The sequence below is a fragment of the Scatophagus argus genome, chromosome 9 (assembly GCF_020382885.2).
Source record: "Scatophagus argus isolate fScaArg1 chromosome 9, fScaArg1.pri, whole genome shotgun sequence".
Lineage (NCBI taxonomy): Eukaryota > Metazoa > Chordata > Actinopteri > Scatophagidae > Scatophagus > Scatophagus argus.
Window position 1 is genome coordinate 18,106,454 of NC_058501.1, and position 27,095 is coordinate 18,133,548.

Sequence of the window (27,095 nt, forward strand, 5' to 3'; positions counted from 1 at the left end):
CAAATACACAAAGACAAAAGAGCAGAATGGGTCAGGATAATGCACTCTGCATTATGAGACCATAACCGGATGTGTGTTTCATTTATGTTGCTTTCACCTTTACAGGTACACAGTCCATTGTGCTGTCTTGGGGTGTTGATTGGTTTTGCAGCAGTCAGTGGTTGTCCAACATCAGGAGCTTATAAAAAATGATTAATAATAACAATTAGATTAAATTAAGTAATGCTAATGTAAATATTCAATAAATACTAATAAACAACTCTTGTGAATTTTTAAACTCATCACATCTCACATACCATCAGTGAATGTCTTGACTATCGACGATTGTTCATGTGTTTCAGGAACACCTTTACAAAAAAGAATTAAAATAATAATGTAATAAAAATAAAAATGACAGAATAAAATGTACATGAAGTAAACTTTCTTTTTAAACTCAGTACATTATCTTATTCAGGTGTACAATACCTTGGCTGTGATCAGTAAATAAAAGCAGTAGAAACACCAACAGCAAAAACATCCTTGACTCCATGTTGTGGTAAAGCCAGTACAACACGGTAGACCCAGAGAAAGAAATCCTGTGTGCGCACTCCCTTCGAGTCAAGTGAAGGAATGAAGTGGTTATTGTTGTAGCTCCTTATAAAGGAGTTGGTGTTGATTTCTGAAATTATAGCCTTGGTACATTCAGTGAATGGCAGTTAAATGCAGCATGGCAACTCCTTTGCAGTGGATGACTTTGAATAATAGAAATATGTACCTTTCCCCTGATTATGTATTTGGGTAATGGCTCGTTGCCGTGAGAAAGTGAGGGGCCCACACAACTTTCACTCAAGCAATGTCAAATATCTCCATGTTTGGAGACATGGAGCGTCTTATACTGAGTGCTAGTATGCCACTTACGGTACACATTTAGAGTTCTTCTCTTCTCACTGATCCAAGCTGAGATCAAATTTGTTCAGTATCCTTTTACACTCTTTCAAACTACATAGTAGAAAATTGCATGTATTTTTAATGTGTGCTCATCCAGCTCCCTGCTTACGTTTGGTGTACAACACATGCTTACATACTCGCAAAAGCACTTCATACTATATGGATAGGTTTACCATCAATCACAATTATGTGTGCTCATTATTAGCCTGTTGGCAACACTGCAATGGATACGCCGCTAACTGTCACAGGAAAGACTGTGGTTGTCATATTCATTTGAAATTTTAGTATGATATGGTCCATTGTGTTATGCGTGACGACTGTTGAAAAGTGCCAGTCTGGAAGGGATACTAGCGAGGCTGAGTGCAAAATAAGAGCAAATCGGGACTTGCCCCAGTTGCTCAAGTTTCAGAAATGCATCCATCTGCTCAAAACCATGCCTGAGACTGGAAAAAACCAAGAGCAATATAATATGTGTATGTGTACTCTTCCAGAACCCGGTGCTTAGTGATCAGTCTTCAGGCATAAAAATGAAGCACTGCATCAGTGGCAGTCAATGTCTCTTACTATCAGCAGACAGATCTGACCAATCAATCAAAGAAGTGTGAAACCATCTTGTTTTTTCATATTTAATGCATTCTTTCATCACTTACACAATGAGCCATTCTGAATCATAATTCAAGTTCTGCAGCACAATTCTTATCAGACAGGCTCACAAGCATTTTAGTGTGAAGTAAAGCCTTTTAAGACGGTCTCATTGTATATGAAGATAGTTTACATATATGTATACACAACTTGGGAAGTCATGTCAAACTGAAGCAAAAAGCTGCACGGACAACAATGAGAGATGCTAAAAAGCAAACAGACAGTCAAAACATTTGGTCATTCATATCAACACATACAAAAGACATCAGGAATCAATAAAGGAGTAAATAAAGCTATAGCCAAACGAATGTATTTCATGGAACTTAGTGAAACTAAAAAAACAAAACGACAAAAAAGATTTCTGGTAAGGGGAGTTCTTGTGTCTCATATTTCTTCCCAGACATGTCCCGGCACCTAAGAAACAAAGCCTCGCAATATTTTTTTCCAGTTTCTTACTGTAGTAACCTCAGGCAGAAAACGTATTTGGTTATAGAAGGTGTCTTCTGAAAAGCTGATGTACATATTCTAATGTTAATTGGCCTTTGGTTGACACCTGGATAGTAATCGTATAAATAAAGTGAGGCAGCTAATGTTTTGACCTACAGCATATCTTTGAAGAAGTAAAAAGCTGCTCCATCTTTTTAAAAGCTTTATTCATAACCACCGGGTTTATAATTGTATAACTGTGTCTTGCAGTGTCATCCCCTCAGACATCATTTCATTCTCCCGAATGCTGAGTCACTGGTTGATCCCTCATGTATGACAGACGGGGCGTTCCTCTTATGAGAATTATTATCAGTATCATGTATCACAGAAATGAAATAATCCTCCCATGGAAAAAACACTTGTGGAACAGAAGGTTACTGGGCATTGAGGCAAGACTTTGCCTCTCTACAGCACAGCACATGCAATTTCTGACTGTATAAACACAAAAGAATTGTTGGTCCCATTATCTGTTACAGTGGTCACCAACCTGGATCCCGAAGAGAACATAAATAATGTGTGCAGCTCACAGCCCTTAATAACCGATTCTATCCATCATTTAAGGTGTTATGATGAGCTGCGGTGCTCTCTGGAAATAGGCATGAGGACCACTGTGATAGTGTAAGTTTGTGCCCTGGTTGTTTAGTTCTCAGCAGGCTTATCTAGCATGGACGTGAGATGGGCATGCAAGGGTTCACACACAGCCTGGTAGCCCTGAGGGGTCAGGTGAAGGTAATCGTACATGTCCTGATGGGAGATGCTACCATTAGAGTGGACGAAGCCTGGGTCCACATTGAGGAAAGAAGCATGGGGGAGGGATGATAAGGCCTCCTGGACCAGCTTGTTCACCTTTTCATTTCGCTCCCGCAGAGGGTTTGGCATTTTACCCCTGGGCAGTAGACCCTAGAAAACAGATTTATGGATGTTATTGTATAAAAGGTGGAATATTCTTAGAAACAGATGCACCGATGTAACTGTTCAATCTGAAAATTAACATTAATCAGACACATTCTACTCACCCAAACCAACATGTCAGTTGAAACTCAAATGAAGTTTGTAGCCCCAACAAACATACAGAAAACCTGCATGTAGTTCAATCTCAGCCCTCTCATAAACAACTAAAAACTTTCAAACATAATATGAAAAGTAGCAAATTACCCAACAGTTCAAACCCCAAGTTCAAAAGTATATTGGCACAAAACTGAGGTGGAACTAATAGGGATGACATAACTGTAGAGTTTTATGGTTGTATGAACTTCACTTATCATTTTCAATGAACATGCAGGAGAGTGAATCAACACATTTAAGGAATGCATCAGGAAACAAAAAAACCTACAAGTACTAGTGTCCGGGCATGGGGGAGCTTGTTCTTGATGACTTGGACAATGGCCATGATCCCTCCACAGATTTGTTCAGCAGTGTGTCCGTGATTGTTAGTGCCTACACACAGCACTACAACCTACAACGACAAAAGAGAAAGGAGTTCGATATACTGTACGTGGAATTTGGACAAAAAGTTAAGCACAATAAGTCTACTGTGTGAATAAACAAACATAATCGTGTTCTCTATTTTTAGCAGTGATCAGGACCTTTGGGCTGATGTTATCCAGTTCACCGTTGCTCAGTCTCCACAGCACATGTTGTGTTGCATCACCACCCACCCCAAAATTGAGAGCATGGAGAGGAGAGAACAGCTGTCGCCATACCTGCAGAAAAAAACACAACGACATGCATAAACATGTTGAAATCTAGATTAAACAGAATTTTAAATTGTGCATGGATGCTTATGAGAACAAGACCAACTATCAGTCACTGTATACAGATATAGACACAGCAAAGTGTGCGATCAATGTTTTACCCCAAACTGGTGCATGAGCTGAATAATAGAGTCTCCTACAAACAGAACATCAGGTTCTTTGTCTTTGCTATCGGCCACAAAGCGGTTGTGCTGTAAAGAGAAAAAAGAAAAGGTGAACTTTAATAATTTTGTGCATGTTATTAAGCATCCCCCCAGATGCAGAAACAAAGGCTGCTCTTGAAGGTGAAACATATCAGTTGAACTTTATCAGCGGATCAAATATCAGTGCATATTCCCATGTCAATCTGATGAAAAAAGGATGTGTCAGGATTATGACTGTGTCTGTACAGTTAGATGTCCTCAAAATAACTAATGGATTATTCTTTTATTATTGTTATAAATTTACCAAGATACATATTAACCAGAAAGTAGACCGGGAAAATTTTACACACCAGAGACATCCATCGTCCATCTCCCTGGGTGTCATCACAGGGGGTGGGTGTGGCGGCTGGGTTTGGGTCTTCTGCACTCATGACTTGGCTCTGTCTGAGTTGGGAAAGCAGTCACGTAGTGTCTTACTGGTGCTTTTTTTAACAGCAGAAACAAAGCGATGAACAAATAGCATATAGCTGTAAGTGCTAGCTAAATCTAAAGGTTGGTAAAATTAGCCTCTGTAGCTAGCCTACTTGCTGAAACACAAGATAAATGTGGTTTCACGGAAAGATAACGGTCCCACAATTGAAACACCGATTGATATTAACGTTAAAGTATGCAAGCCTGTACAAAACAAAAGTAAATGGGCAGAGCTTTATATAGCGGCTACATTTAGTGATACTGTTGAACACAGGATACCACAAAATCAAAATATCCTCACCTCCCAATTCAGTTTCAGGAAGTAAATTTTCCTTATAGTTGCATGTACCACTGATCTCCATGAGCGGCAAATTATACGATTTCAAGTATTTTACAAATTTTCCTCACTTTGTTTGTATTATGTGCTTGTATGTGAATTTCGTAATGTGTCATATGAATAAATGATGGAGTATACATTATTCAAGAGAATAAGAATATAAAATATGAGACAGTTTTACCTCCTCGTCTGTGTGAGTGGATTCACCCTGCTCGTTGGTGTTCGTGAGAGTTGGTGCTGCGCAAAGAAACTCTTCTGCGGCATGTTGCCCAGCAACGACTGTTTTACGTGCGGCAAAGAAACGTTGGCAGATGTTCTCGGTAAGGCAAGTTATTAACTAATGACTTTAAGTTTGTTTAAATCTTTATTTATAGATTTGTCTTGAGTTACATATGTTTTTAAAGTTAAGCTTATGTACCATGTTTTGTAGCAGTCACAGACGCATATTGTAAATTAAAAAGGTGTGCCTCGAGTTTTGAAGTGCACCAGGTGCTTGACGTTATCATTACCTGCTGGCTAACCACCTAATGCTAACTAGCTAGTCAGCTAACGGTTGAGCTAGATTAAGTGGCTGAATACAAGTCTCTATTTGGAACCGCAGGGGGCGCAGCCGCATGGATTTTGTGGCACTCCCGTAAGTGATTGTTTTTATTAATGTTGTTAATATTCAGTCTTTAAACATGGTGAGAGAAAGCCTTGACATATTTGAATGTTGTTTATTCTATTTGCTGATTAATATTTACCAGATTTTGTTTTCAGTGTACCACTAAATTGATCTGAAGTGCTAATATCAGAGTGCTTATGGACTATCTTTGGGCACAGGCTCCTTTGAATAGGAACCCACGTGATACAGGTGTCACAAACTTTTAAATGAGGAAAATATATATGTACCAATGCAGATCTTAGACACTAGGTGGTACTTTTTCCTAAACAACTTCAGCAATGTGTTTTATGTTATCTACTTGATTTGCTTATATCCCCCATAATTTTCCGATGAAGAGAAATGGGTCTGGGTTCTAATGGGTTAAACAACAAAGGGGTCAGTATACTTTTCATTCAGCTATTACCATGTGTGATTCTAGTGTTGACCTCATTGTGGTGCAACAGCATCCTGTAGAGGTTACCCAGCTCTCTCTTCTCTGTTTCCTCCAGCATTGCACATGACTACCTTCAGTTATCTTTCTGCAGAATCCAAAGCAGCATGAACCATGTATATGGATGCTTCAGACAAACAGAAGATCTCAAATGTTTTCAACGAGCAATTGAAAACAACAGATAAAAATTGTTGCTCAGTAAACAGATTCACTGCAGACTGCAAAGCTTCAAACCCCAAAAGTAAAACAGATGGCCAGCACAAAATGAAGCGACTGAAGAGCCGCAGGAAGAGGAGCCAGATGAGAGGTGTTGGGAAAGAAGCTCTAAAGTCCAGATCACATCACAATCACTGTTGTCGCCAAGCCAGTGAAAACATAGCACATTACCATAACTGCTGTCACAATAGCTGTCATTGTCCTTCAAGGAGTGGTGCACTTTTTCCAAACGCCCGTCCTGCTGCACAGGAGTCCAGTATCATTACAGACAGTCGCCTGATAGGACACCAAGGCCTGTTCAACCATGAAGTGAAATCTATTGACATTGAACGCTTGTTAAGTGAGCAGAGGAAACTGGAGAAATGTGGGCAGCAAGTACAAAAAAAGAACAATGCTACTTCACATCCATCTTCAGCCATCTCCACTCGTGATTTCTTGGGTACTGATGAAAAAAAAGCAAGCCCAGAGACAAAGGCCCGTGATGATTTTCAGGACATAAAGAATTGGATCAGTCAGGGAGCAGATGTTACACTAGGGCAGAGATCACAGCAACAACTTGATCTTTCATCAGGAAGTGGTAAAAGCACCTTCTCATCTAAACACAGCCCTGTTGATGTAATTAAGAGCAGGAAAGCCAACCCTGCTGTGTCTGAAAGGGGCAGAGAGCCACAGCAGATTCCCACAGTTGACAGGGAAAATGTGAACACATTGAATAAGAAGGTAAAGGGTCACATGATTTCTACTCTGGAACACACTCCAAGGAACCAGGAGTCTCCTGTCCACCTAACTCATGGTTTCAGCCCAAGCCCACTTCAGGTCTCCTGCTCAAATACCATTGACAACAATGACATGCAGCATGGAAGACAAGATCCTGACTGTGTATCTCAGTTTGTCAGTGCAGTGGCAGCAGATTTGTGTGATAGTCTGCAGTTTCCAGTTCTGAAAAGGAGAAGCCTGGTGGCAGAGAGCAGAGAGGTGCTATTGAAAGCTCTACGGGAGAGTCATGGACCCCATCTTGAGAAAAACCTCCTCAAGGTGCAGAGATACTTAAGCTTTGACACTGATCCAGCAAAGCATGGCCAGCATCAGGAGCCCACCATGACAGATGAAGATGAGCCCTTGCCCACAGGTAGGCACTTAAATACAAGAAAGCCCTGAGATTCACAGTGGAAATAAAATATTGTGATTTGCTAAACCTTAGTGTTGTTTCAAAGTGATAGTTACTGCATGTTTTATCACCTCAGTATTTTAGGTTGAATTTTTGGAAAGAGACAAATTTTTTGAATATTTTAAAAAGATAATTGTTTACATCTGCTTCCTTGGCTTTCACCATGCTCACAAACATGCTTATTTGTCTTTATATGATGACGATACAGTAACATATCGAATTAATTTGTCTAAATCAGACAGCTGAAGCATATTAACTTCAGAATACATTATTGCATTAAACAAGGACTCTGGATTTGGTCCTCCCATTGTTTACAATACACTGAAAGCACATTTAAAGGCCAATATGACCAGGAGGAGTAAATACAGCAGCTTCAAGTTTTCACACTTGAAAACATATGATGCTGTTTATTAAAATGGCCTTTAACAGCATACTGTCCATAGCAATTTGGATTTACGTCAAAAAGTAAATTTCTTGTTTTTAAAAAAGCAGTAGTAATCACTGCACACATCATAGTTTGTGGGGAAGTTTTCAGTTGTGTGTTCTTCTTTTTGGTGTGTTCGCAACAGCCAACAGAGAAGGTCAGCCAAGTTTTGACAGCCATAAAACCACCTCTTTCAGAGTTACAAGAAACAGGCGTTTTAACTGGAAGTCCAGACCACAGAGACACCACAACCGTAAACAGGTAAGACCTCAAGTTTACTCCTCCACTCTCTTACTTAAGTTAATTTCACATATGGCCCAGTTGTTATCTTACCTAATTGTCAGATAATTTTTGATTCCATCATTTAGAAATAAAATGCTTTTTGTTTTTCATGTAAAGACTGCTGAATGGTTGAGAAGCCCTGTGCTGACTTCGGACAACCTTATGGATGATATCCTCAGACATACTCGCTCTCCTCAGTCATGCATGTACTTTGAGAACTCTGGAGCTACAGCCGGTGATCATTTGTTCTCTCCCTTTCCCACCTCATGCTGTGAAGAAAAAGCCTCAGTATTTCATCAGGGGGAAGACAAATTTAACAGGCCAAAGAGCAAAGAGGCTGTTATGTTCGGTACCTTTGGAAACAGCTTTGTGAACCAAACCAGAGCAGATACAGAGAGGAGCTCTGGGTTCCAATACAGTGATGGCAATATCCAGCCTTTCTTTTCTTACAAAGCACAGCGGCCACATAGATATTCAGCAGGCCCAGCGCCCTATCCCCAGGAGCAAGACCTATTTGAAACTGACAAACATTTGTTTTCCCTCTCTGCCCAAATTCACCATCCTCAGCAGCGCAACTGCTTCCGGCCTTTCAGCCGATTCAGTCGCCCTTCAGTTTGCCCTCCCCTCAGGTCCCACCATGCTGACATTACGCATTATCCCCCATCTCACATGCTTGAAAGAGACCCAGCGACTCCTGTTTCTGCTCTCTTGAGCCCTGAGCACTGGTCCTTCCCCCCTATGAGACTGTACTAATGCGTGGTAAAGGCCTCCATAGGGACAAGAGGATTTCTTTACGTAATATCAAGACTTTGTGTTCACAGTCAAGATATGTGTGTTGTATGCCCATGTTTTATTAAAAACACAGTATTATTTGCAATAACAGTAGCTGTCATCGCAAGAGTCAACTCTTATTATTTTGTCCCATTTATACTGAGATCAAAAAAACACAATTATGTATGTGTTTGCATCCTCAAAGCATTTTTTAATATACAGAATTGTGTATTAATACATATCTTCTTCAGCACAAAGATGCTAGAATGGGAAATTCTTGACAGACCGAGAAGTTTTAGTTAGGAATATGCTATTGTTAAAGCAGTTTGATATTTTGTTGTGCATGTGGTCTACATTTAAATAATAATAATAAAAAAAAAAACATCTTTGTACAAATGTGCAATAGAGACATGCAGTATAAAGCATAGCTAAATATACAATTACACTGAGCACAAGATAATAAATTGCATTTCTGATTCATGCTTCTATAAATGATGACATTATTATTAATCCTAGAGTGCATCACACTACTTTTACACAATATTTTCATCGCTCTCTCTCACTGCAGTAGAGAATTTGGTAATTCATTTAACATGAACATCAACATTTACCTTGATGACATAAATTAAATTGTCAAATCTTTTTAAGGTAACAAGTAATTGTTTTCATCTGATATGTGAGTCTCAAAATGTTCAGTTTCCTTGTTTTCAATTGCACAAACTTCACTTGTGCTATTTTCTTCTGTTTCAACTCGGCTCCCCGTCCTTATTGCCCTACGTAGCTGATTCCAAAACAGGTCTTGGGCCTGCATCGGGTCAGTGCAGTCTGAGCCAGGCCACTGCAGATAAGTCTTTTTCAACATCACTTTCCTCATGCGGTGATACGACGACAGCTGCCTCTCAGAGATTGGCTCCAGAAACACGAGTAGGAGAACATCCCGGTGTTCATCGAACAGTCGGTAGCTGGCCAGTTGGATTTCCAGAGAACACCACTCACTTTTGAGGAAATTCCTGCTCACCACACAAATAGTTTTACGGCTGCCATATACAGCAGAGACAATGTTGTCCACAATATCGCGGCCCGGCTCAAAGTCCCTGTGATGTAAGCAAAGTTTGAAAGATGATCCCTTTCCCTCCAAGTTGGGCAGCAACTGGTCCATGACCCATTGTTCATCGGAGGAATTATAGGAAATGAATGCATCATATTTGCAATTTTCCTCCTCCTCTATTAGTCTGCGCCAGTGCTCACCAAACCAAGAGCGGAACACATAGTAGCCATACTTAATTTTCCAGTAGAGTTTGACGTAAAGCAAAGGAGTGACTGTGAACAGAAAGATCGCAAGTGCTGTGCTGAAGAACAGGTACTCTCCGAGATTTATGTAACAAACGTTGGTATCAAACTTGTAGAATTTGAGACTCGCGTTATGTGGGCACGGAAAACTGTAGAGATAGACCACTTGAACCTTTGTGTTATTCATTGTCCAGTTTTTCAACAAGTTGTTCTCACAGGTACAGCTTAAAGGAACATTACGTATGTCAAGATATTTGAGTTTAGGTAAACTTTCTAGTACATCGACACGGATGGTCTGCATCACATTGTGATTGAGCTGGATTGTGCGTAACTGTGTAAGGTTCCCAAAAATCTCCTTCGAGAAGTTCTGAATTCCCATATTTTCTACAATCAATTTGTTCAATTTTCTTACATTTTTAAAGACTCCTGGTTGTATTTGTGCCACCCCAACACAGCAGTTATCCAGTGTGAGGAATTTTAAGCCTGTCAGATCATTAAAGACATCAGGAGCAAGATAAGAGATCTTATTGTTGGTGAGATACAGAGATTTCAGTGAGCGAAGACCACGGAATAAAGTGTGGGGTAAAAGGGTGAGGCCATAAGGCCGTTGTCCATCCAATTTCAGATCTCTGAGTTTTGTGAGATTCATAAATGGTGAATAAGAGATATCTTCTTTGAGGAAGCGAATCTGATTACTTTGTAAATCAAGCACTGTTAGTGTGTCTTGAAATACATGATGGAGCGAAATGTCGATCTTTTTGAGATTGTTTCCATCTAGATAGAATTTGGACAGACGTTTTAGTCCATCAAGGCCAGATTTCTCAAAATGAGTGATCTTATTACCTCCTAGGTCCAGTGTAGTCAGATTTCCGAGACTGAAGAAAGTCCCGTTGAAGATGACAGAAATACGATTGTTGCGCAAGTTAAGGGTTTGCAGGTTGAAAAGATCTTCAAAGGTGTTGTTGAACAAATCGGTTAAGAGGTTATTGTCCAAACGGAGTGTTGTAAGGTTTTTTAGCCCTTTGAGAGCTTTACGATGGAGAAAAGCAATCGTGTTTATGTTAAGTTTTAATGTTTTGATATTTGGTGTATGATAGAAAGCATAAAAGTTTACAGAGCGGATACGATTGTAACGATAGCTCAGCTCTTTCAGCTCTCGGAAACTAACTGCATTTTGTTTTTTACATGATGGCAGTGAGGTCAGGTGGTTATGCTCTGCACTGAATGATTTTATCTGTGTCTGTCTCTTGAGAAAATTAAGACAACTCGTGCTTTTCAGTTGGTTGCGGGATAGATTCAGAGCCCCTGTGATTTCAGGACAATAGTGCAGTGCAGTGCAGTTTGTCAGATTCTCAATCCTATTACTAGTCAGGTCCAAATCTTTGATCCTTTTCATCTTTGTCCTTAATAATTTGCATAGTTCGATGAGCAAGGTGTCATTTTTTAGACCTGTGTCAGAGAAATCGATGTGACCTGCATAGATGTTGCTGATGTTTAAAAACTCCACAATCTTAACACTTGTTGACCGCAAACGCAGATAGTTTACATGCCTTAAATCCACTCCTTGAAAGGCCACTGTTGGAAGCCAAGGATTGTATGACAAATCTAGTACCTGGATGAATCTGAGAAACGAGTGTTTACATCCTAATGTAGACAGATTATTTCTACATATGTATAAAGTAGTGAGGGATTTGGGTAGTGACATGTTTGAGTGGTCGAGGGAGGTCAATTTGTTAAAGCAAAGGTCTAGCATACTCAGATTTTTTAGATGTGACACAGACTCAGCAATGCGCGAGAAATTTTTCAGAAAGTTTTGTCTCATGATTAACTTGTTTAGATTGAGAACAGTGAAGAAAATTCCTTCGGGAAGCTGTTTCAGGTTATTTTTTGTCAGTGACAGAAAGGTGAGGCTGTGCAGGTCCCGAAAGAGAGAAGGGTTGAGCTCTGATATATTGTTAAAAGACATATTCAGAGACTGAAGTTGATGCAGTTTTTGGAAAGCAAATTGGTCGATGGTAGTCAAGTTATTACAATCTATTCTGAGGTTTGTAAGGTTTGGCAGATGAGCGAAGCTCCTGTCAGAAATGTGCCACACAGGATTAATGGACACCGTGAGATTGATGGCTGACTGGGGCAGGTCGTTTATAATAGCCAACATGTCCTCAGCCTTTCGACGGATGCACTTGAAACTTTGTCCGTTTGAGCCTGGGTCTTCAATGCAGTTGTTGAAGCTGTAACCGCTAATAAGTTGAACAGCACCAAGAATGACTGTAACTGGTAACAGCTGATAATTTAGACCTGCCATTTTGTCCGGTGGAACAGTGCTTTAAACCTCCTTCATCTGGATCTTTGCTGGTTTCAACAAGGCCTCAGGGTTGTTCACCAGTTGAACGCAGTACAGCAATCTGAGGACAGAGAGCAGGACTTAACACACATCACACGTCGGAAGTTACCATTTCAAATCAGATCTGGCTTTTTACTTTCAAAAAACAACACATGTAATCCAGTGCAGTACCATAATCATTATACATACACACCGACACACACAGAGTTGAGTTTTTATCACGTCTGGGGACATTACATAGACTTACATTCTTTTCCTGGAGGCTCATGTTGTGGGAACTTGCATTTTGTCCCTATAAGTATGGTGAGTCCTCACAATGCGACTGTGTTAAAAAGGTTTTTGTCCTCATAACATGAATATGCATCCACATATACACACACTTACACAGACCTACCTATACACACAAAAAAAATCATAATATTCCTACTCAGTTCTGTGTTTTGCCATGAAGTTTGAACCACACAGTAAGATAACATGGGTTCCTCTTGTAACATTTTCATATCCCTTTTCACTCTGTCCACGCGTTCCTTCTCCTCTTGACATTTGTTCCACTTTGTGATAACCCAAAACTGACACTGTTAAAACATGCGATGAATGGGCTGATATTGTTCAAAAAAGCCGAAAACAATTTGGCCTGCACTGATTTTACTGCAGGAATTTGCTAAATATATGACTGAAGTGCAGTATATAAAGTATCCTAATCCTTATTCATTTTGTGGCATGTAATTACAGATTCAACCTCTTAAAAGACAGTATTTTTAGTTTAGTTTACTTTGTTAAGCAAGTCTTTCACACCATCTTTCGCACAATCTTTCAGCCCGTGTCTGATCAGAAAACCACCTGCCAGTCACTGCTAAATAGAAAGTTAGAATTAATGAGATTAGTTTGTCATGAGAGCCTTACCTGTTTAAATGAGTTTCATTCACTTGACATTGCTTCTTCCTTAAAGAGCTTCTTGCACAGTGGAAATGTTAGATACACGCTAAATCAGGAAGAGGAACATGGGTGTAGTTCTTGCAGGAGTGTGGAAGAGCCTAAACCGCAGCATTATAATTGCAGGAAGTTTTTTTTTTTTTTTTTATTGAAATACTGTTGCTTAAATTGATATACATTAGTTAATTAGCCATACATAAAATACTCCTATTACAGAATACTACATGAAGACACATTGTATATGTATATATATGTGTATATGTGTGTATGTGTATATGTGCATATGTGTATATATATATATACACATTGCAGGTACACATTGCATTAAACAAAGCAACAATCCGGTATTAATTACATTCCGAATGAAATAATGTGTGGAAATTCAACGCTACAAACTTGCTGATTTGTTGTACACATACAAGGTACTGATTTAGCCCTTTGCCATCTGCAACATCAGACAACCTTTTCAGGAGCCGTACACGAGCCTCATGAGGTGGGACCAAGTCAGATGTGAAACAACATTAGATTAGATTCAACTTTATTGTCATTACACATGTACAAGTACAATGCAACGAAACGCAGTTTGGCATCTAACCAGAAGTGCAATAAGCAGTAAGTGCCAGATATACAATAATTTTCAGTATGTACAGGGTATGTACAGGTGTCTATGCTACAGATATAATATAAACATGATACACAGGTAGCTGTCATAATATACAGAGATTCTAAGTACTATGAACATACTATACAGATGGATATGTGCTTAAATGTGCATCCAGTGTAGGCGGAAACTATAACACAATTTACAAATGATATTTACAGATGTTAAATTAACCATAAATCACTAGTGCAATGGACAATATGGTGTGCACAGCGATAGGCAGTAGGCTAACTATATACTATAACTATAACTATAACATGTCCTCTAAACCAAAGCTGTCCAATCCTGCTACATGGTAAAGTCTTCAGGTTTTCATTGCAATTAATTACACCAACTGACTTGGACTAATTTAAGTTAATGTATCCCTCTCTGGTTTCTGGTACACTATTAGTGAAATGAACTTAAATTGTCTTTGACTGGAATGAAAACCTACAACACCTACAGTATCAACGTTTACTACAAGTATGGCTAAAAAATATTACCAGATGTATAGGTAACTGGGATACTGTGATTTAGCTCAGCTGCCTGATTATTATGACACATCAGTCTGCTTTTATATTTCTTTTCTTCCACAACTGCCTTCTCTCTTCTACTTGCAGCAATGGTATTTCAGTCAAACGTGGTCAGTTTGCAGCCTGAGGTCAGATTGGAGTTCAAGTGTGTGCGACTGCTGCAAAGACTGTGGAATCTGTAAGTGTTGAAGTGTGTTTGGGGAAGCAGGCAGAATGCCAGAGCAACACTGCAAGATGGATATGACCATGTGTCTCTTGCCTGCAGGTCTTGGTGCATCGCTGGTCCCTTGTATCCTGGCTTGCAAGATGGCTCAGGACATCGGGGACAGCTGCTGAGTGCCTTTCCTTCCCGGTGCCATGATTGCTCTGAGGACGAACAAATACAACAATAGTGTGGTAAAGATGAAAGATTAGACCCCGGAAAATGATAGCCGATTATGTACTGAAAATAGGATGTTTAATTGTGTCATCCACCACAAACCGTTTCCATTTGTTGTGTGATGAAAACCTGAAGACTTTACCATGTAGCAGGATTGGACAGCTGTGGCTGTGGTAGAGGTTTTTAGAGATGTTGCTTCACATCTCACTTGGTCTCACCTCCTGAGGCTCGCGTACGGCTCCTGAAAAGGTTGTCTGATGTTGCAGATGGCAAAGGGCTAAATCCACAAACTGGACAGGACAAAGGCAGGACCACAGTTCTTATACCCAGGATGACATCAGTCTTACATTGAAGTCCAATTTCTAAACTTTGCTGACATGGCAAACAGTGACCGTTTGGGCAGTTGCAAACACCTAAAATAAATAGGTAAAATAAAACTCAAATGCTTGGTTTTGTAGTGTGCCACCCATTTCTAAAGGGTGCACCTTTCATGATCAGATCTTTATGAGCATACAGCAATTGAAGAACAAAGCTGATGTGGCCTGAGCTGATATTGAAAAGGGTTTGTGCTTGTGTGCAGCAATGCACAACAGCTCTCACCATGTTGCATATTGTGGTTAGGAAAGGTGTGAAAAGACAGATATGTAATGGAACTTCGGAAACCATCAAACAAACTGAGAAACACAACAGAGTATGTAATAGTAATCATATAATACACAAAAATGATGCAAAAAATGTAGCACAACAGGGGATAAAAACATTTAAAAGTTAGCATAATTTATTTCCATAGAGGTGTGGTCAAAGAGCACGTTATATAACAGCAGACTGCTTTTCAGTGACACATTATACATTTGAATCAAAAGAACTGTATCTGAATTTTGACTTGGCCATGGCACCTGGTCACACTCAAACAACTGGAAATATTCAGCGCCTGGTCTTTTAATCACTTATAAACTAATAAAACTAAAAACCCTTAATATTCTACCTGATGTGCTGGACACCCCAGAACTTCTTTAATGGCTCAAAAAAAATGTATATTGATATATTACCTTAATACTTGACTTGAGGAAAAAAAAAACATATTTGAGGGGGAAAAAAATTTGATTTTGAAATTATTAGTTTCATCGTGAAGTCCATGAGATTCCAAACAATGATGAAGCAAAACCAGTGTCAACAAAACACAATGATTACTTTATTATTGTTATTATTAGTAGTAGTATTGAGGCTTGGTTGACTTTAAGCCAGAACCACTATTTAAGACAGCCAAATTAAGCCTTTAAACAGAACAATGTTTAATGTCTCACAGATATAGCATCGTTTATAGATATATGAGCTTCTTGTAGAGTGGGACTAATAAATTGTCCAGGTCGATATATCAGGCTGATATTAGCTTGATGCAGATATGCTGATACGGGCTGCTGATGAGTAACAAGAAAATGTTTGATATGAATGCTTGATGCTAGATTTGAGGTACTACAGTGAAAACAGTGTCACGATTGCACACTTTATCCACCAGAGAGCACTGACTAGTTTCTTTTCACATTGTAAAATACAAAAAAATCAAGATTATTTGATTATGTGCTTTTCTTTTAAGAAATTCTTGTCAGGATAGTCCGGGTCAGACTATAGCTTCTTGAATACGGCAGTGCTAGTAAACTTATTCTGGAGTAAGGGCCAAATAAAAGAAAAAGCAAAACAGTATGCAGGACTAGGACTCAGGTCGCATCAAAATAGCCAGAGAAATCCCAAGTTGGGTCGAGACAGAAGTAGCCACAAAAGTTCTCAGTTCCTCACACATTAAACACATTGTTTTTAAAAAGACATGATATAGTCAAAATGAAAGGGGATTTTTCACAGCACATTCTGTCCATCCTGTCTGTGTCTTGTTTGTGGAAGCTGTAAAAAAAATGGCCTTGTTGACTCATCATTGCACTTTATCTCTTAACCAGCATTTGCTGAGCTGAGTCTCCAAGAGCCTCTTTACTAGAGCATGCAACCAGCAACCTAAACCCTACCACAAAAAGAAAAAAAAAGAAAAAAGAAATCAGTTTCAGTGGACGTCTTTGGCTACACTGAAATGAAGCGTTTATCAGGTGTCTGATCTGAAGGAAGGTGTCAAATCATTATCACAAGATTATTTTCAACTGATTGAGGCTGAAAGCTTGTCCAATGAGCACTTGTCTTATGTTGCTGTTTGCCAAAAAATGACTGCTATGTTTAACCACAGATGAACAAATTACCTCATTTCCTGTTATGTTCAGTTAAGAGTAACTAATCATAGATAGCATTCAGTACGTCCGACATCAGCCCTTTAGTTTGCACAGTCTTTTTTGCAAGATCTCAGAAGGTAAGTAAGCTGTGCCCTCCTCTTGATTTACAGCTAAATTTGATTATTTATTTATTTATTTTTACCTTTTTTTTTTTTATTTCATTCAGCACCCATACATACTCACTATTTTCCACTTGGCAAATATTTTCAACTGGATTTAAAAATCACAGAAATTAAAACCATAAACTAACTTGAAGCATGTTGTACTACAATTTTTTTTTTCTTGAACAATTTCATGTTAAAGATTTGTAAAATTCATGACAGAATTCTCCCGCGGGTCTTCACCAGGTTACTACAACATAGTCTGGGAATAATGCTTGTTGTCTCAACTTGAAAACACAAACAACTGAGTGGTAATTCCTGCCAACCAAGCACTTTCACTTCCCCTACATTTGTGGTGGATTTGTTTTTTGGTTTTTTTTTTGGAGTTTCTACTTCTGGAAAGTTACATTCCCATGCATTTTGTTTACTGAAATTAAGATAAATAAATTATTTTATACCCCAAATAAAAGATAACTTGGATGTGCAGTACATGCGGGTGCACAATCCAGACAACAGAAAATAGACTTTTCCATACAGAGTACTCCAGTCACGCACTGTCTGACGTTTACGTTATGTTTTAAAAAAATATGTCACAATTTCCTGAACAGTCATCTATTCCTACTATATCTCTGCATCTGTCTAAAATCTGCAAGGATTCAGTTCCTGAAATTGTGACTTCTTCTTTCTGATCCGCCTTCATCTAGACAAGCTCTGCCAAGCTACTCTGTGAAAAAGGATGTTTAACTAATATGGTTATGAGTGTGTTCTCTTGATTGCTGGTGGGTTTCAGGTGTTCTGCTGCCTCGTTTGCAACAAATATGAATCAAGTGATGCCTGTCACAGAAGATTACTGGGTGAGTTGATATTTTTACAGTCCTGAGACTGCAGACTCTATTTGCATTTGATTTGGTTTTTCACATTTATGTTTAAAATATTGTAGAGATCATTCAACCAGGAAGAGTTACTCAGCTGCATCGAGCACATACATGAGTTATCTCGAAGCTCCTTTCTTGATAAAGCAACATGATCAAACACATTTTGGGACTCTTATAACATTCATGTCCAGAACTGCTCTTACTGAGGATCAAGTAAATTAAATGAAAATAGTAAACAGTTGGGTCCCACATTGCAAGTGATTTGAAATGCTGCAAAGTACAGCTTTCTTGATTAACCCGTCTATTACCAGAATCTGACAAAAGCGAATTCGTGAAATAGTCAGAATTCTTAATGCCTCTCTTGTCAACAGAGCTTCGACGACTATGACAATTACACCTTGCCCCCTGACACGGGCAGGAGTCATGCAGTGCCATGCATGCAGGGGGACATCTACAGTTTTGCCCAGAGGTTCTCTCCTGTTGTATACAGCCTGGTGTTCCTCCTGGCTGTTGTGGGCAACGTGCTGGTGCTGTGTGTGATCCGACGCTACCGAAACTCTCAGAGCAGAGGAGCCTGTGCCTTCTCCCTGACGGACACCTTCCTCCTTCACCTGGCCATTTCTGACCTCCTGCTGGCCTTCACCCTCCCTCTTTTTGCAGTGCAGTGGGCTCACCAGTGGGTGTTCGGCTTGGCTCTTTGCAAGATCTCCGGTGCCCTCTTCTCCCTGAACCGTTACAGTGGCATCCTTTTCCTGGCCTGCATCAGCTTTGACCGATACCTGGCCATTGTTCACGCCGTCAGCTCTGGCTGGAAGCGCAACACCTGTCATGCCCAGATTGCATGCTCTCTCATATGGGTGGTCTGTCTGGGCCTGAGTGGGGTGGACATTGCCTTTAAACAGGTAGTGGAGGTGAACATGTTAAGCCATAAGGAGGTCCATTGCAGGGTATGGTTCACTGAGAATTCCACACAGTGGCAGGTGGCTCTGCTGCTGGTCAGTGCAATTCTGGGTTTTGGCCTCCCCCTGCTCATCATGCTCTACTGCTACATTCGTATCTTCAGGTCTCTCTGCAATGCCAGTCGCCGCCAGAAGCGCAAGTCTCTCCGCCTCATCATCTCCTTAGTGTCTGTGTTTGTCATCTGCTGGGCACCATACAGCTGCTTCCAGCTGGCAGATAGTCTGCAGAGGCTGGGCGTAGTGAGCGGAGGTTGCCAGTTTGGCCGTGTGGTGGATGTTGGGACTCTGATCACTGAAAGTGTGGGCCTGACGCACTGCGCCCTGAACCCTCTGCTGTACGGATTTGTGGGGGTGAAGTTCAGGAGGGAGCTGGTCAGGATGTTTAAGGGACTTCTGGGAGAGAGAGGCTTGCTGGAGATGGCAGGATCGAGAAAGAGGAAGAATAGAAAATGTAAAGGATCTTTCAGTTCAGAAAGCGAAAACACCTCTTATTCTGTCATGATGTGAAATTATTTAGAGAGACGGGTGTAAAGAGTGAGATATGTGTGTGTGTGGTTGTGTGTGTGGGAGGTGGGGGTGGGGGTGGGGAGGTAGAAAGAAAGAACTAAATGAAAGTATAAGTTTAAAAACGTTCTCAGTGGGCAGATTTCTGCACATGGTGTGTTTCTTTCACTGGTGCTTTTCCGTCTGGTTGTTGGTATAGTGCAGCTTATAACTTGTTGTTTTGCAGTTGTTTCTGTTTTTTCAAGAGTACTGCTTTCATGTCATTAAATGGGGATGCGACAAGTAGTTAAACAGAGCACCATTTCCCACAAGCTGACGCTGTCACGTAAGCTTTTTTTTTTTTTTTTTTTTGAAATCGTGTTGATTGTAGTGTCCGTAAGGTCAGATCTTATGAAACATCTAGATTTCTTCATACTCCCAGGAGAGCTTGTTCAGCACTTAAAATGTAGTCAGCAGAGTCCATACTCATGCAGTAAAACCAGTTTCATCTTATAAAACAATGAAAATGGTTGTATACATTGAATACTTATACATGCTGAATTTCTCATTTTGCCTTTCTTTTTTTCATGATCCATTTACAGCTGCACTGTGAAAGAGGAAATGAATAGTGTGACTCGTTTTGAATTTTGCAAAACTAAAACTCTTTGTTGTGTACACATTTTTTTTTTATATAAGAAATATTTTGGAATAAAAATACAGTATCGTGTTCGTCAACATCTCAGTTTGTCTCTCGGCTTTCATTAATCCCAACATGCTGCAGAATGCAATGGCCAACTGGGGTACACTGAAGCCACCATAACATTGCCACAAGTACAAATCTAAAAAGCAAATGATGAGTTATACACATGCTATATTGGAAAGACAGCATATGGAGTGATTGTCATTTTGAAGAAATTCAAAATCCATTGTCAAAGACCACAGTATTCAGACCTGAATTTACTGAAGTAAAACTAGTATTACTGCAGTGGAAAAATGACCCCATTACAAGTGACTATGGGAGTACTGACAGCAAAATGTGTACATTATTACATGTGGATGTGGATTTGTCAGCAGTTTTTAAACACTGCAATACGTCTTTATTAAAATTGCTTATAGTGTTTTTTATTTATGCCAGATAACTAGAGGTCAAATGAACAGAGCTGGAACCAAGAACAGGAGAAGCAGTGGTGCGAAACATACTGAGGTTCTTTACTTGAGTAAAAGTACCAGCACAACAATCTAAAAATACTGCAACACAAGTAAAAGACCTACATTCAAAATCCCAAAATAAAAATACAGAAGTATTATCTGCAACCAGGTCCTAGTAAAAGCATCCATTCTGTAGTAAAATGACCCCTGTGACTGATATTATTTTTACATCATTAGATTATTAAAACTGATGTGCCAGTGTGTAAGCAATTACTTTAGCCAGTTAAAGTGTAACTATAACACAGTGTGCTAGTTTAGTCCAGTGTTTCCCAGCAAAATATAAAGCTGAGGGGTTGATGGGAGAGGGAAAACAAACAAACAAACAAAACATATCTCTTAAACTGTTGGTGAAATAGGAGTATAGAGCGGAAACGTCCCGGGTGGAAACTGACACCTGAAACATGGTTCTCCATGCAAACTGATTTCATAAATATCAAGGAACTGCACTTTACAACATTAGAATTTATATTATATTTGAATTTAAATCAAGTAACTTACAACTTTCAGATGAATGCGGTGAAATAAAATGTTCCCACTATAATGTAGTTAAGAATAAAGACAGAAATAAGATAATAAGATAATCTTTTATTAGTCCCGTAACTGGGAAATTACAGAGTAAAAAACCAAAAGGAAAACTAGTGCGAACTGCACAGACGTAGCGTCCATGTTTACACAGTAAAAACAAAGGAGAAGAGCAAACAAAAACGAGATATATTTACAAAACAACACCGGAGCTGCTGCAACAGGCTGCCACTCACGCAGCGCCGGAACCGGAAGTAGTTAAATACTTAAGTACAAGTTGTATTTCAGAACTACACGTGTTTAATAGTAAACAGTACTTGAGTAGCCTATGCGTAGGCCATGACTAACTTTGGTTGTTCAACATAGCCTACCTCAAACACTTTGGTATGTTTTTTGTTTTCTTCTTTCCTCTCTGAAACGTTAAAAAAACATAATCTATCAGTATAAATCCTTAGACACTGATGTAAAGAAAAAAAAAACGTTTTGGAAATTTTGTTCATCTTGATTGTCCTGATTATTTTGTAACGCTGCAGGATGGACGACGGAGCTCTGACTGTGTCTGTTCAGTTCGGAAAACACAAACACAACAGCTCCATCTCGTGGAAAGCGACTCCTTGTCCGGCGCTTTGTTTCACTGCTTTGTGTCCAGCGCTCCGAGTCGGTATCTGTATATCTGCATCAAGTCAGCCATAGGACGTAAGTATGCGGAAGTTCGGTGTATTTCAAAATAAAATAACTATGTTGTACAATGCTGGCTAAGACTACAATGACAGCACATTTTTTAATATCATGTGCTTCTCATTAAAAACCGAAGACCTCTGTCTTCAACCTTCACTGTTTCAACCTCCTTTTCCGTTGCTTTCGAATCGTAGACGCAACGTTGAATTTCATTATACATTTTACTTTGAAAAAGAACTTATCGGAAAATGCGGTTTTTCGTGTGATTTGGTAGATGTGACACAGTCGGTCATGTACTGGAAGGTTAACGTCTGATTAAACGAAACAGCTAAGAGCGTGGATATAATCAAAGTGCATGTAAGTATATTTTATGCATGTACAGGCTATACGAGTCCGTGTTGTAAAACTTTGAGCTAGTGAATAAAGCGCAGGTTTTCTCGTCGTCTGTTTTTCAGTTTCTGCTATCCGGTGGTTTTGTAGTTTTGGGTTTTTTTTTAATTAACCTTCAGCCCATTTAAACCATCCGCCGCCCTTTAATTCTAGGTTTAAAGCTGTAAGTTTGAGCTCAAAACAAGAACAAAGTTTTTGGTGCTTTTATAGGCCAGAGTTGACGGGCGGTCGGCAGCTGCAGGAGATCGTTCATCCTCCCTCCAAAACAACAACAGAGACGGTAACGAAACTGTTGACCCTGGCATGTACGGGCACCTGTGGAAACCTGTCATGCTTAAATTATTTTTCTCTTACAATAGCCTGTATATTGACCGTTACAACTTTATGATCGTTACATCTGCCACTGCAGAGCTGATATTCTGTTTCTATGCTCGTTTCTGTTTCGAAACGGAACCCTGCCTTGTGTATTTCATTTATCTCCTCACCTCACGCCTCACGAAAAACGTCTTATCTTCGCACCTACCACCACTTTTGGTTTCGTAACGTGTTTGCATATGCACAGTAAAATGTTACAATACCTCGCAGACACTGTGCATAAAATATTTTCATAGAATTCAAATGTGTGTGTGTGTGTGTGTGTGAGAGAGAGTGTGTGTGTGTCTTCGTGTATGTGCGTTGGCGGGTATGACCGGGGGAGCTGTACTTTCCGTTTAAGGCCACTGTTGCCTCATCCTGTGAACTTGTACCATGTGATTTGCGTGTGTTAATAAGATCTGAGTTGGGCTTTCCACGCCTGAAAGACGATACAGACTGGGGAGTTTTTAAGCAGCAGCACTTTTGATTTCTCACTAAACTGCTGTGGTCTGTTTGTCTCCACAGTTGATGAAGTATGGATGTGGTTCTCGATGGATTGTTTCGCTACAACAGCAGCTATGACTACGACGACTATGAGTATAAAGATGAGTTTGAGTCAGGACACAACAAAGCACTATGGATGACAGTTTTGTTCTCAGTGGAGCTGGTTATCGGTCTGCTGGGGAATGGACTACTCCTGGCCTCTGTGGTTCAGAAGAGGCGATTCTGGAGTACATCAGGCACCTTCGTCCTCCACCTGAGTGTTGCAGACCTCCTGCTGCTGGTGACGCTGCCCTTCTGGGCCGCACAGGCCGCTCAACGTTGTGAATGGTGCTTTCGAGGTTTCCTCTGCAAGATTGCTGGAGGCATTTTTAACGTAAGTATACTGAGTGATGTGTCTGCAGAACAGGCAGGGAGCTGAAACGAAAGTGACTTTCAGTGAAGACAAATGAAAGCTTGTTTTGAGTGGATTGTGTCTGGCTGTATGCCATTACTTCCTGCATAATCAAGACTAGACCAGGGTCATTGAACTTAATACTGTTCCCGAGTAAGTATACACCCCTGACATCCACATTTTATCAGGGATCTCAGCATTTCTGGGAAATGACGGGAAAGAGGGAGGGGATCAGAGTAGGAAAGAGGTGAAATTTGGGTCATAAAGATGGCTGGAGGTTCTCTTTCTTATGCGAGATCACAGCTCAAGTTTTCTTTTTCTATTCCATAGGTCAACTTCTACTGTGGAATCCTTCTGTTCGTTTGCCTCAGTGTGGATCGCTACCTGTCCGTCGTCCATGCCACCCACCTGTACTCACAGAGGAGGCCCAGGTTGGCTCATATCAGCTGCTTGGTGGTCTGGATCATTTCTCTGATCCTCGCAATCCCTGGATGGGCTTCTGTGGAAGTCTCAGCACCAGAGAAAACCCTGTGTGTTTACAAATTCACTCATTCACATGGTTCACAGAAACACATGGTGTCACGTCTTGTCCACCTCACACTGGGCTTCCTGCTGCCCGGGGCCATCCTGATCATCTGCTGGTCCTGCATCCTGCTACGGCTGCAGCGCAACGCCAAAGGTCTCCAGAAGCAGAGGTCCATCATGGTCATCCTGTCCCTGCTAGTGGTCTTCTTCCTCTGCTGGATGCCATACAACGTAACGCTTCTTGTGGACACCATCAGAAGAAGGTCTGCGGAATCTAATGATAGTTCGTCTGGAAATCCTGAAGGTTCCCCGAAAACAGCTCTGATGGTCACATTTGCTTTGGGTTGCATTCATGCCTGCCTCAGGCCTCTGCTCTATTTTTGCCTGTGTGCAAACTTCAGGAAACAGACTCTGGCCATGCTGAGTTGTGCTACAGCTGAATCTGAGGGCTCGCTGTGGGAGTTGGATGTGGGTGAGAAAGCCATGCCTGGCCAAAGCGATGAGGGGGCAGAACTGAAGCAGATGACAAGTGTTGATCATCAGATGCAGTCATCGCAGTGCTGAGGACTTGAGTAATACTCCACCTCTGAGGGGAATTTAGTGTCAAGTCATGTCATGGGTTTAAGTACTATTTTCTGTCCAATGATGAGAAGTAGATCTCTATAAATGAATTACTTCCTTACACTGCACTTTAATGTGAAGGATTCACAGCTACATTATGGTGACATATAAGCTTTGTGGTGTTTTTATTTTTCAATCAGTCACTGTTGCACAACTTTCACTTCTCACCCTAAACCATGAGGGTTTTTTTTACCCAAATGTAGATATATCTATTTTTTTATTACGTATTAATATTATTACTGAATATTTTATATGTAGTGAAAAATACTGTTGTGTCAGTGAACAGTTGTGAACAGTCCTGCAGTTGTACAATAATCACAAAGCTCATGTCATAATGTTTGAAAGTGGGGGAAATATAAGTTGTTATCCTTCCCAGTTTTCTGCTTCCATTAAACAATCCGACAGAGTTTATAACTTAATGGCTGATAACATATCAGAAACTCTTTCACTTTTCATTTTACATGTTATCTCCAGGCAGTAAAGATTCTGTGAATTCCACAAGTGCGCAATGACTATGTGGACATCTGTGTATGACCACAGGGGTGGTATTCCCGTGTAAATCTCACAGCCTTTTGTCTTCTTTACTTTGCATTTGAGATATGGCTGTGTGGACTGTAGGACGCAGGATGTCACAAACAGGTGGTGATGTCATCAGTCAGGTGACAGAGAGCGAGATGGTGGAGGAGGGGCAGGGATAAAAGCTCTCTGTTGTCTCTGCGGCCTTTTCATAGCTCTGTGTTTACTCTCATCTAAAGACTTGGCTGGTTGTTTGGTGGGGAGAGAACAGTGGCGGGCTTTGTATGCCGGAACAAGAGAAAAGAGTGTAGGTGGAAAATGGGGGACAGAAGAGGAGTTAGAGAGATTTTATCTTTAACTCCTCTTCTGTCACTAGCACTAAATCTGTGGTTCCACCTCCAAGCTGATGTGCAGGTTGTACCCTGTCAGCAATACCAGATTTAATTAGTTTAAACACACATAAGTGTGATCTGAAATGAGGTGCTCTTTCACAAATCAGTGTTCTTTTAGAAACCTCACCGAGGTTAATTTCACCCAAGAAAAACTGCTTCCTTTATCTCAGGCTGCAGATTTTCCTTCCTCTTTTCACTTTAACTCGCACCAAAGAAAAAAGAGGTCTGTTCTGAGAAATACTGGCTGACTGTAGCAGCAGCAGCAGCGGGATGTGGAGTTTAGAGCATGATTGATCATGATAAATGTCGCATTTGATCGAAGAGTTATTTCCTGAATGAGCTAGACCTTAGAACAAACCTGTTATCACTACATAAACTTTGTTAGTGTTGAGGCAACACGATGTTATTCCCCTTTAAAATCAAGGCTTCATGAAAGTGCAAAAGTTAAAATAGAAAAAAACATTAAGTATTGTGACTGTATGATGACAAACTAAAGCTTTGCGTGTTGACCACACACCACACAAGTTTGACTGGCCTGGAGCCAACTCATTGTGGGAGAGATTACGTTGTTGCTCTGCTGGTAGCCACAGTGACTGAACCGGTAGAGCTGCTGCTTCTGGAGAAACTGTTTGTACTATAGATCCACTGGCTGTTGTTCAGACCTGTGCTTACAACACCACCACTACACTGATATTGTGAAATGTTTGTTTGTCATGTACATAAAGTTGTCAGACATACACTGTATAGTCAAAAGTATTGGGGTGGGGAATCCAGGCACACCTCTTTATGGGGGTGTTTTTCAGGGGTTCAACATACCAAGACATTTTGGACAATGCTATGCTTCCAGCTTTATAGCAGTTTGGGAAGGTCCTTTCTGTTCCAGTGCACAAAGCAAAGTCCATAAAGACGTGGTTGGATGAGTTTGGTGTGGAAGAACTTGACTGGTCCACACAGAGCCCTGACCTCAAAACCTATCCAACACCTTTGAGATGAACCGGAACGGAGATTGTGAGCCAGGCCTTTTGGTCCAACATCAGTGTCTGACCTCACAAATGCTCTACTGCATGAATGGGCAAAAATTCCCACAGAAACACTCTGAAATCTTGTGGAAAGCCTTCCCAGAGGAGTGGAAGCTGTTATAGCTGCAAAGCTGTCTGTGTATTTAGAATGTGATGTCATTAAATCCCAGTTGGTGTAATGGCCATCTGTCCCAATACTTTTGTCTATTTTGTGTATGTTATTGTAATCAAAATATAAAACAGTGTATCTACACTTAATAGAACTGTAATCCCAGAAGCATTTAAAAAAATTTACAAACCAAGGCTGCACAGATATTAACATTATTTCACGTGTCTGCGTGTATACTTTTTCTGTACTTGCAATGGGCACAAAAAAGTAAAAACAATCCCCTTTTGTATGTCTAGTATTTTTCTCTTTTTTTTTTTCATTTTTGCCAGACTTCCTATGTAAG

General features: G+C 40.2%; 5 protein-coding genes across 16 annotated transcripts; 3 read left to right on the plus strand and 2 right to left on the minus strand.

The window, feature by feature from the left end:
* Positions 1-1,549: 1,549 nt before the first annotated feature.
* pafah1b3 lies at positions 1,550-5,074 on the minus strand. 2 transcript variants are annotated; one of them, XM_046398290.1, is made up of 6 exons: positions 4,942-5,074; positions 4,303-4,396; positions 3,911-4,000; positions 3,642-3,758; positions 3,389-3,511; positions 1,550-2,955 (listed from the first exon to the last, which is right to left on the minus strand). In XM_046398290.1, exons 1-6 carry the CDS (start codon positions 5,022-5,024, stop codon positions 2,695-2,697), a joined length of 768 nt encoding a protein of 255 aa, XP_046254246.1. In that variant the 5' UTR covers positions 5,025-5,074; the 3' UTR covers positions 1,550-2,694. The 2 variants fall into 2 exon arrangements, with proteins under 2 accessions (XP_046254246.1, XP_046254247.1); XM_046398291.1 differs by lacking the exon at positions 4,942-5,074 and adding an exon at positions 4,725-4,820.
* Positions 4,946-9,120, plus strand: si:dkey-250k15.4. Of its 7 annotated transcripts, XM_046398277.1 has the most exons (5): positions 4,971-5,080; positions 5,362-5,394; positions 5,913-7,199; positions 7,808-7,923; positions 8,062-9,120. In XM_046398277.1, exons 3-5 carry the CDS (start codon positions 5,969-5,971, stop codon positions 8,695-8,697), a joined length of 1,983 nt encoding a protein of 660 aa, XP_046254233.1. In that variant the 5' UTR covers positions 4,971-5,080; positions 5,362-5,394; positions 5,913-5,968; the 3' UTR covers positions 8,698-9,120. The 7 variants fall into 7 exon arrangements, with proteins under 7 accessions (XP_046254236.1, XP_046254238.1, XP_046254232.1 ...); XM_046398280.1 differs by lacking the exon at positions 5,362-5,394 and having other exon boundaries at positions 4,946-5,080; positions 5,949-7,199; XM_046398282.1 differs by lacking the exon at positions 5,362-5,394 and having other exon boundaries at positions 4,952-5,080; positions 7,860-7,923; positions 8,062-8,829.
* Positions 8,906-13,367, minus strand: tlr21 (toll-like receptor 21). The gene is made up of 2 exons (XM_046398273.1): positions 13,253-13,367; positions 8,906-12,410 (listed from the first exon to the last, which is right to left on the minus strand). Exon 2 carries the CDS (start codon positions 12,308-12,310, stop codon positions 9,359-9,361), a length of 2,952 nt encoding a protein of 983 aa, XP_046254229.1. The 5' UTR covers positions 12,311-12,410; positions 13,253-13,367; the 3' UTR covers positions 8,906-9,358.
* Positions 13,368-17,091: 3,724 nt separating this feature from the next.
* cxcr3.2 (chemokine (C-X-C motif) receptor 3, tandem duplicate 2) lies at positions 17,092-20,264 on the plus strand. Of its 2 annotated transcripts, XM_046398284.1 has the most exons (3): positions 17,092-17,181; positions 17,996-18,059; positions 18,452-20,264. In XM_046398284.1, exons 2-3 carry the CDS (start codon positions 18,024-18,026, stop codon positions 19,544-19,546), a joined length of 1,131 nt encoding a protein of 376 aa, XP_046254240.1. In that variant the 5' UTR covers positions 17,092-17,181; positions 17,996-18,023; the 3' UTR covers positions 19,547-20,264. The 2 variants fall into 2 exon arrangements, with proteins under 2 accessions (XP_046254240.1, XP_046254239.1); XM_046398283.1 differs by lacking the exon at positions 17,092-17,181 and having other exon boundaries at positions 17,275-18,059.
* A 1,232-nt stretch (positions 20,265-21,496) lies between these two features.
* Positions 21,497-25,530, plus strand: LOC124064137 (C-X-C chemokine receptor type 3-like). 4 transcript variants are annotated; one of them, XM_046398287.1, is made up of 5 exons: positions 21,497-21,637; positions 21,787-21,949; positions 22,532-22,601; positions 23,201-23,552; positions 23,901-25,530. In XM_046398287.1, the coding sequence occupies exons 4-5, from the start codon at positions 23,211-23,213 to the stop codon at positions 24,657-24,659; spliced, it is 1,101 nt and encodes a 366-aa protein (XP_046254243.1). In that variant the 5' UTR covers positions 21,497-21,637; positions 21,787-21,949; positions 22,532-22,601; positions 23,201-23,210; the 3' UTR covers positions 24,660-25,530. The 4 variants fall into 4 exon arrangements, with proteins under 4 accessions (XP_046254243.1, XP_046254242.1, XP_046254244.1 ...); XM_046398286.1 differs by lacking the exon at positions 22,532-22,601; XM_046398288.1 differs by lacking the exons at positions 21,497-21,637; positions 21,787-21,949 and adding an exon at positions 22,118-22,288.
* Positions 25,531-27,095: the final 1,565 nt, after the last annotated feature.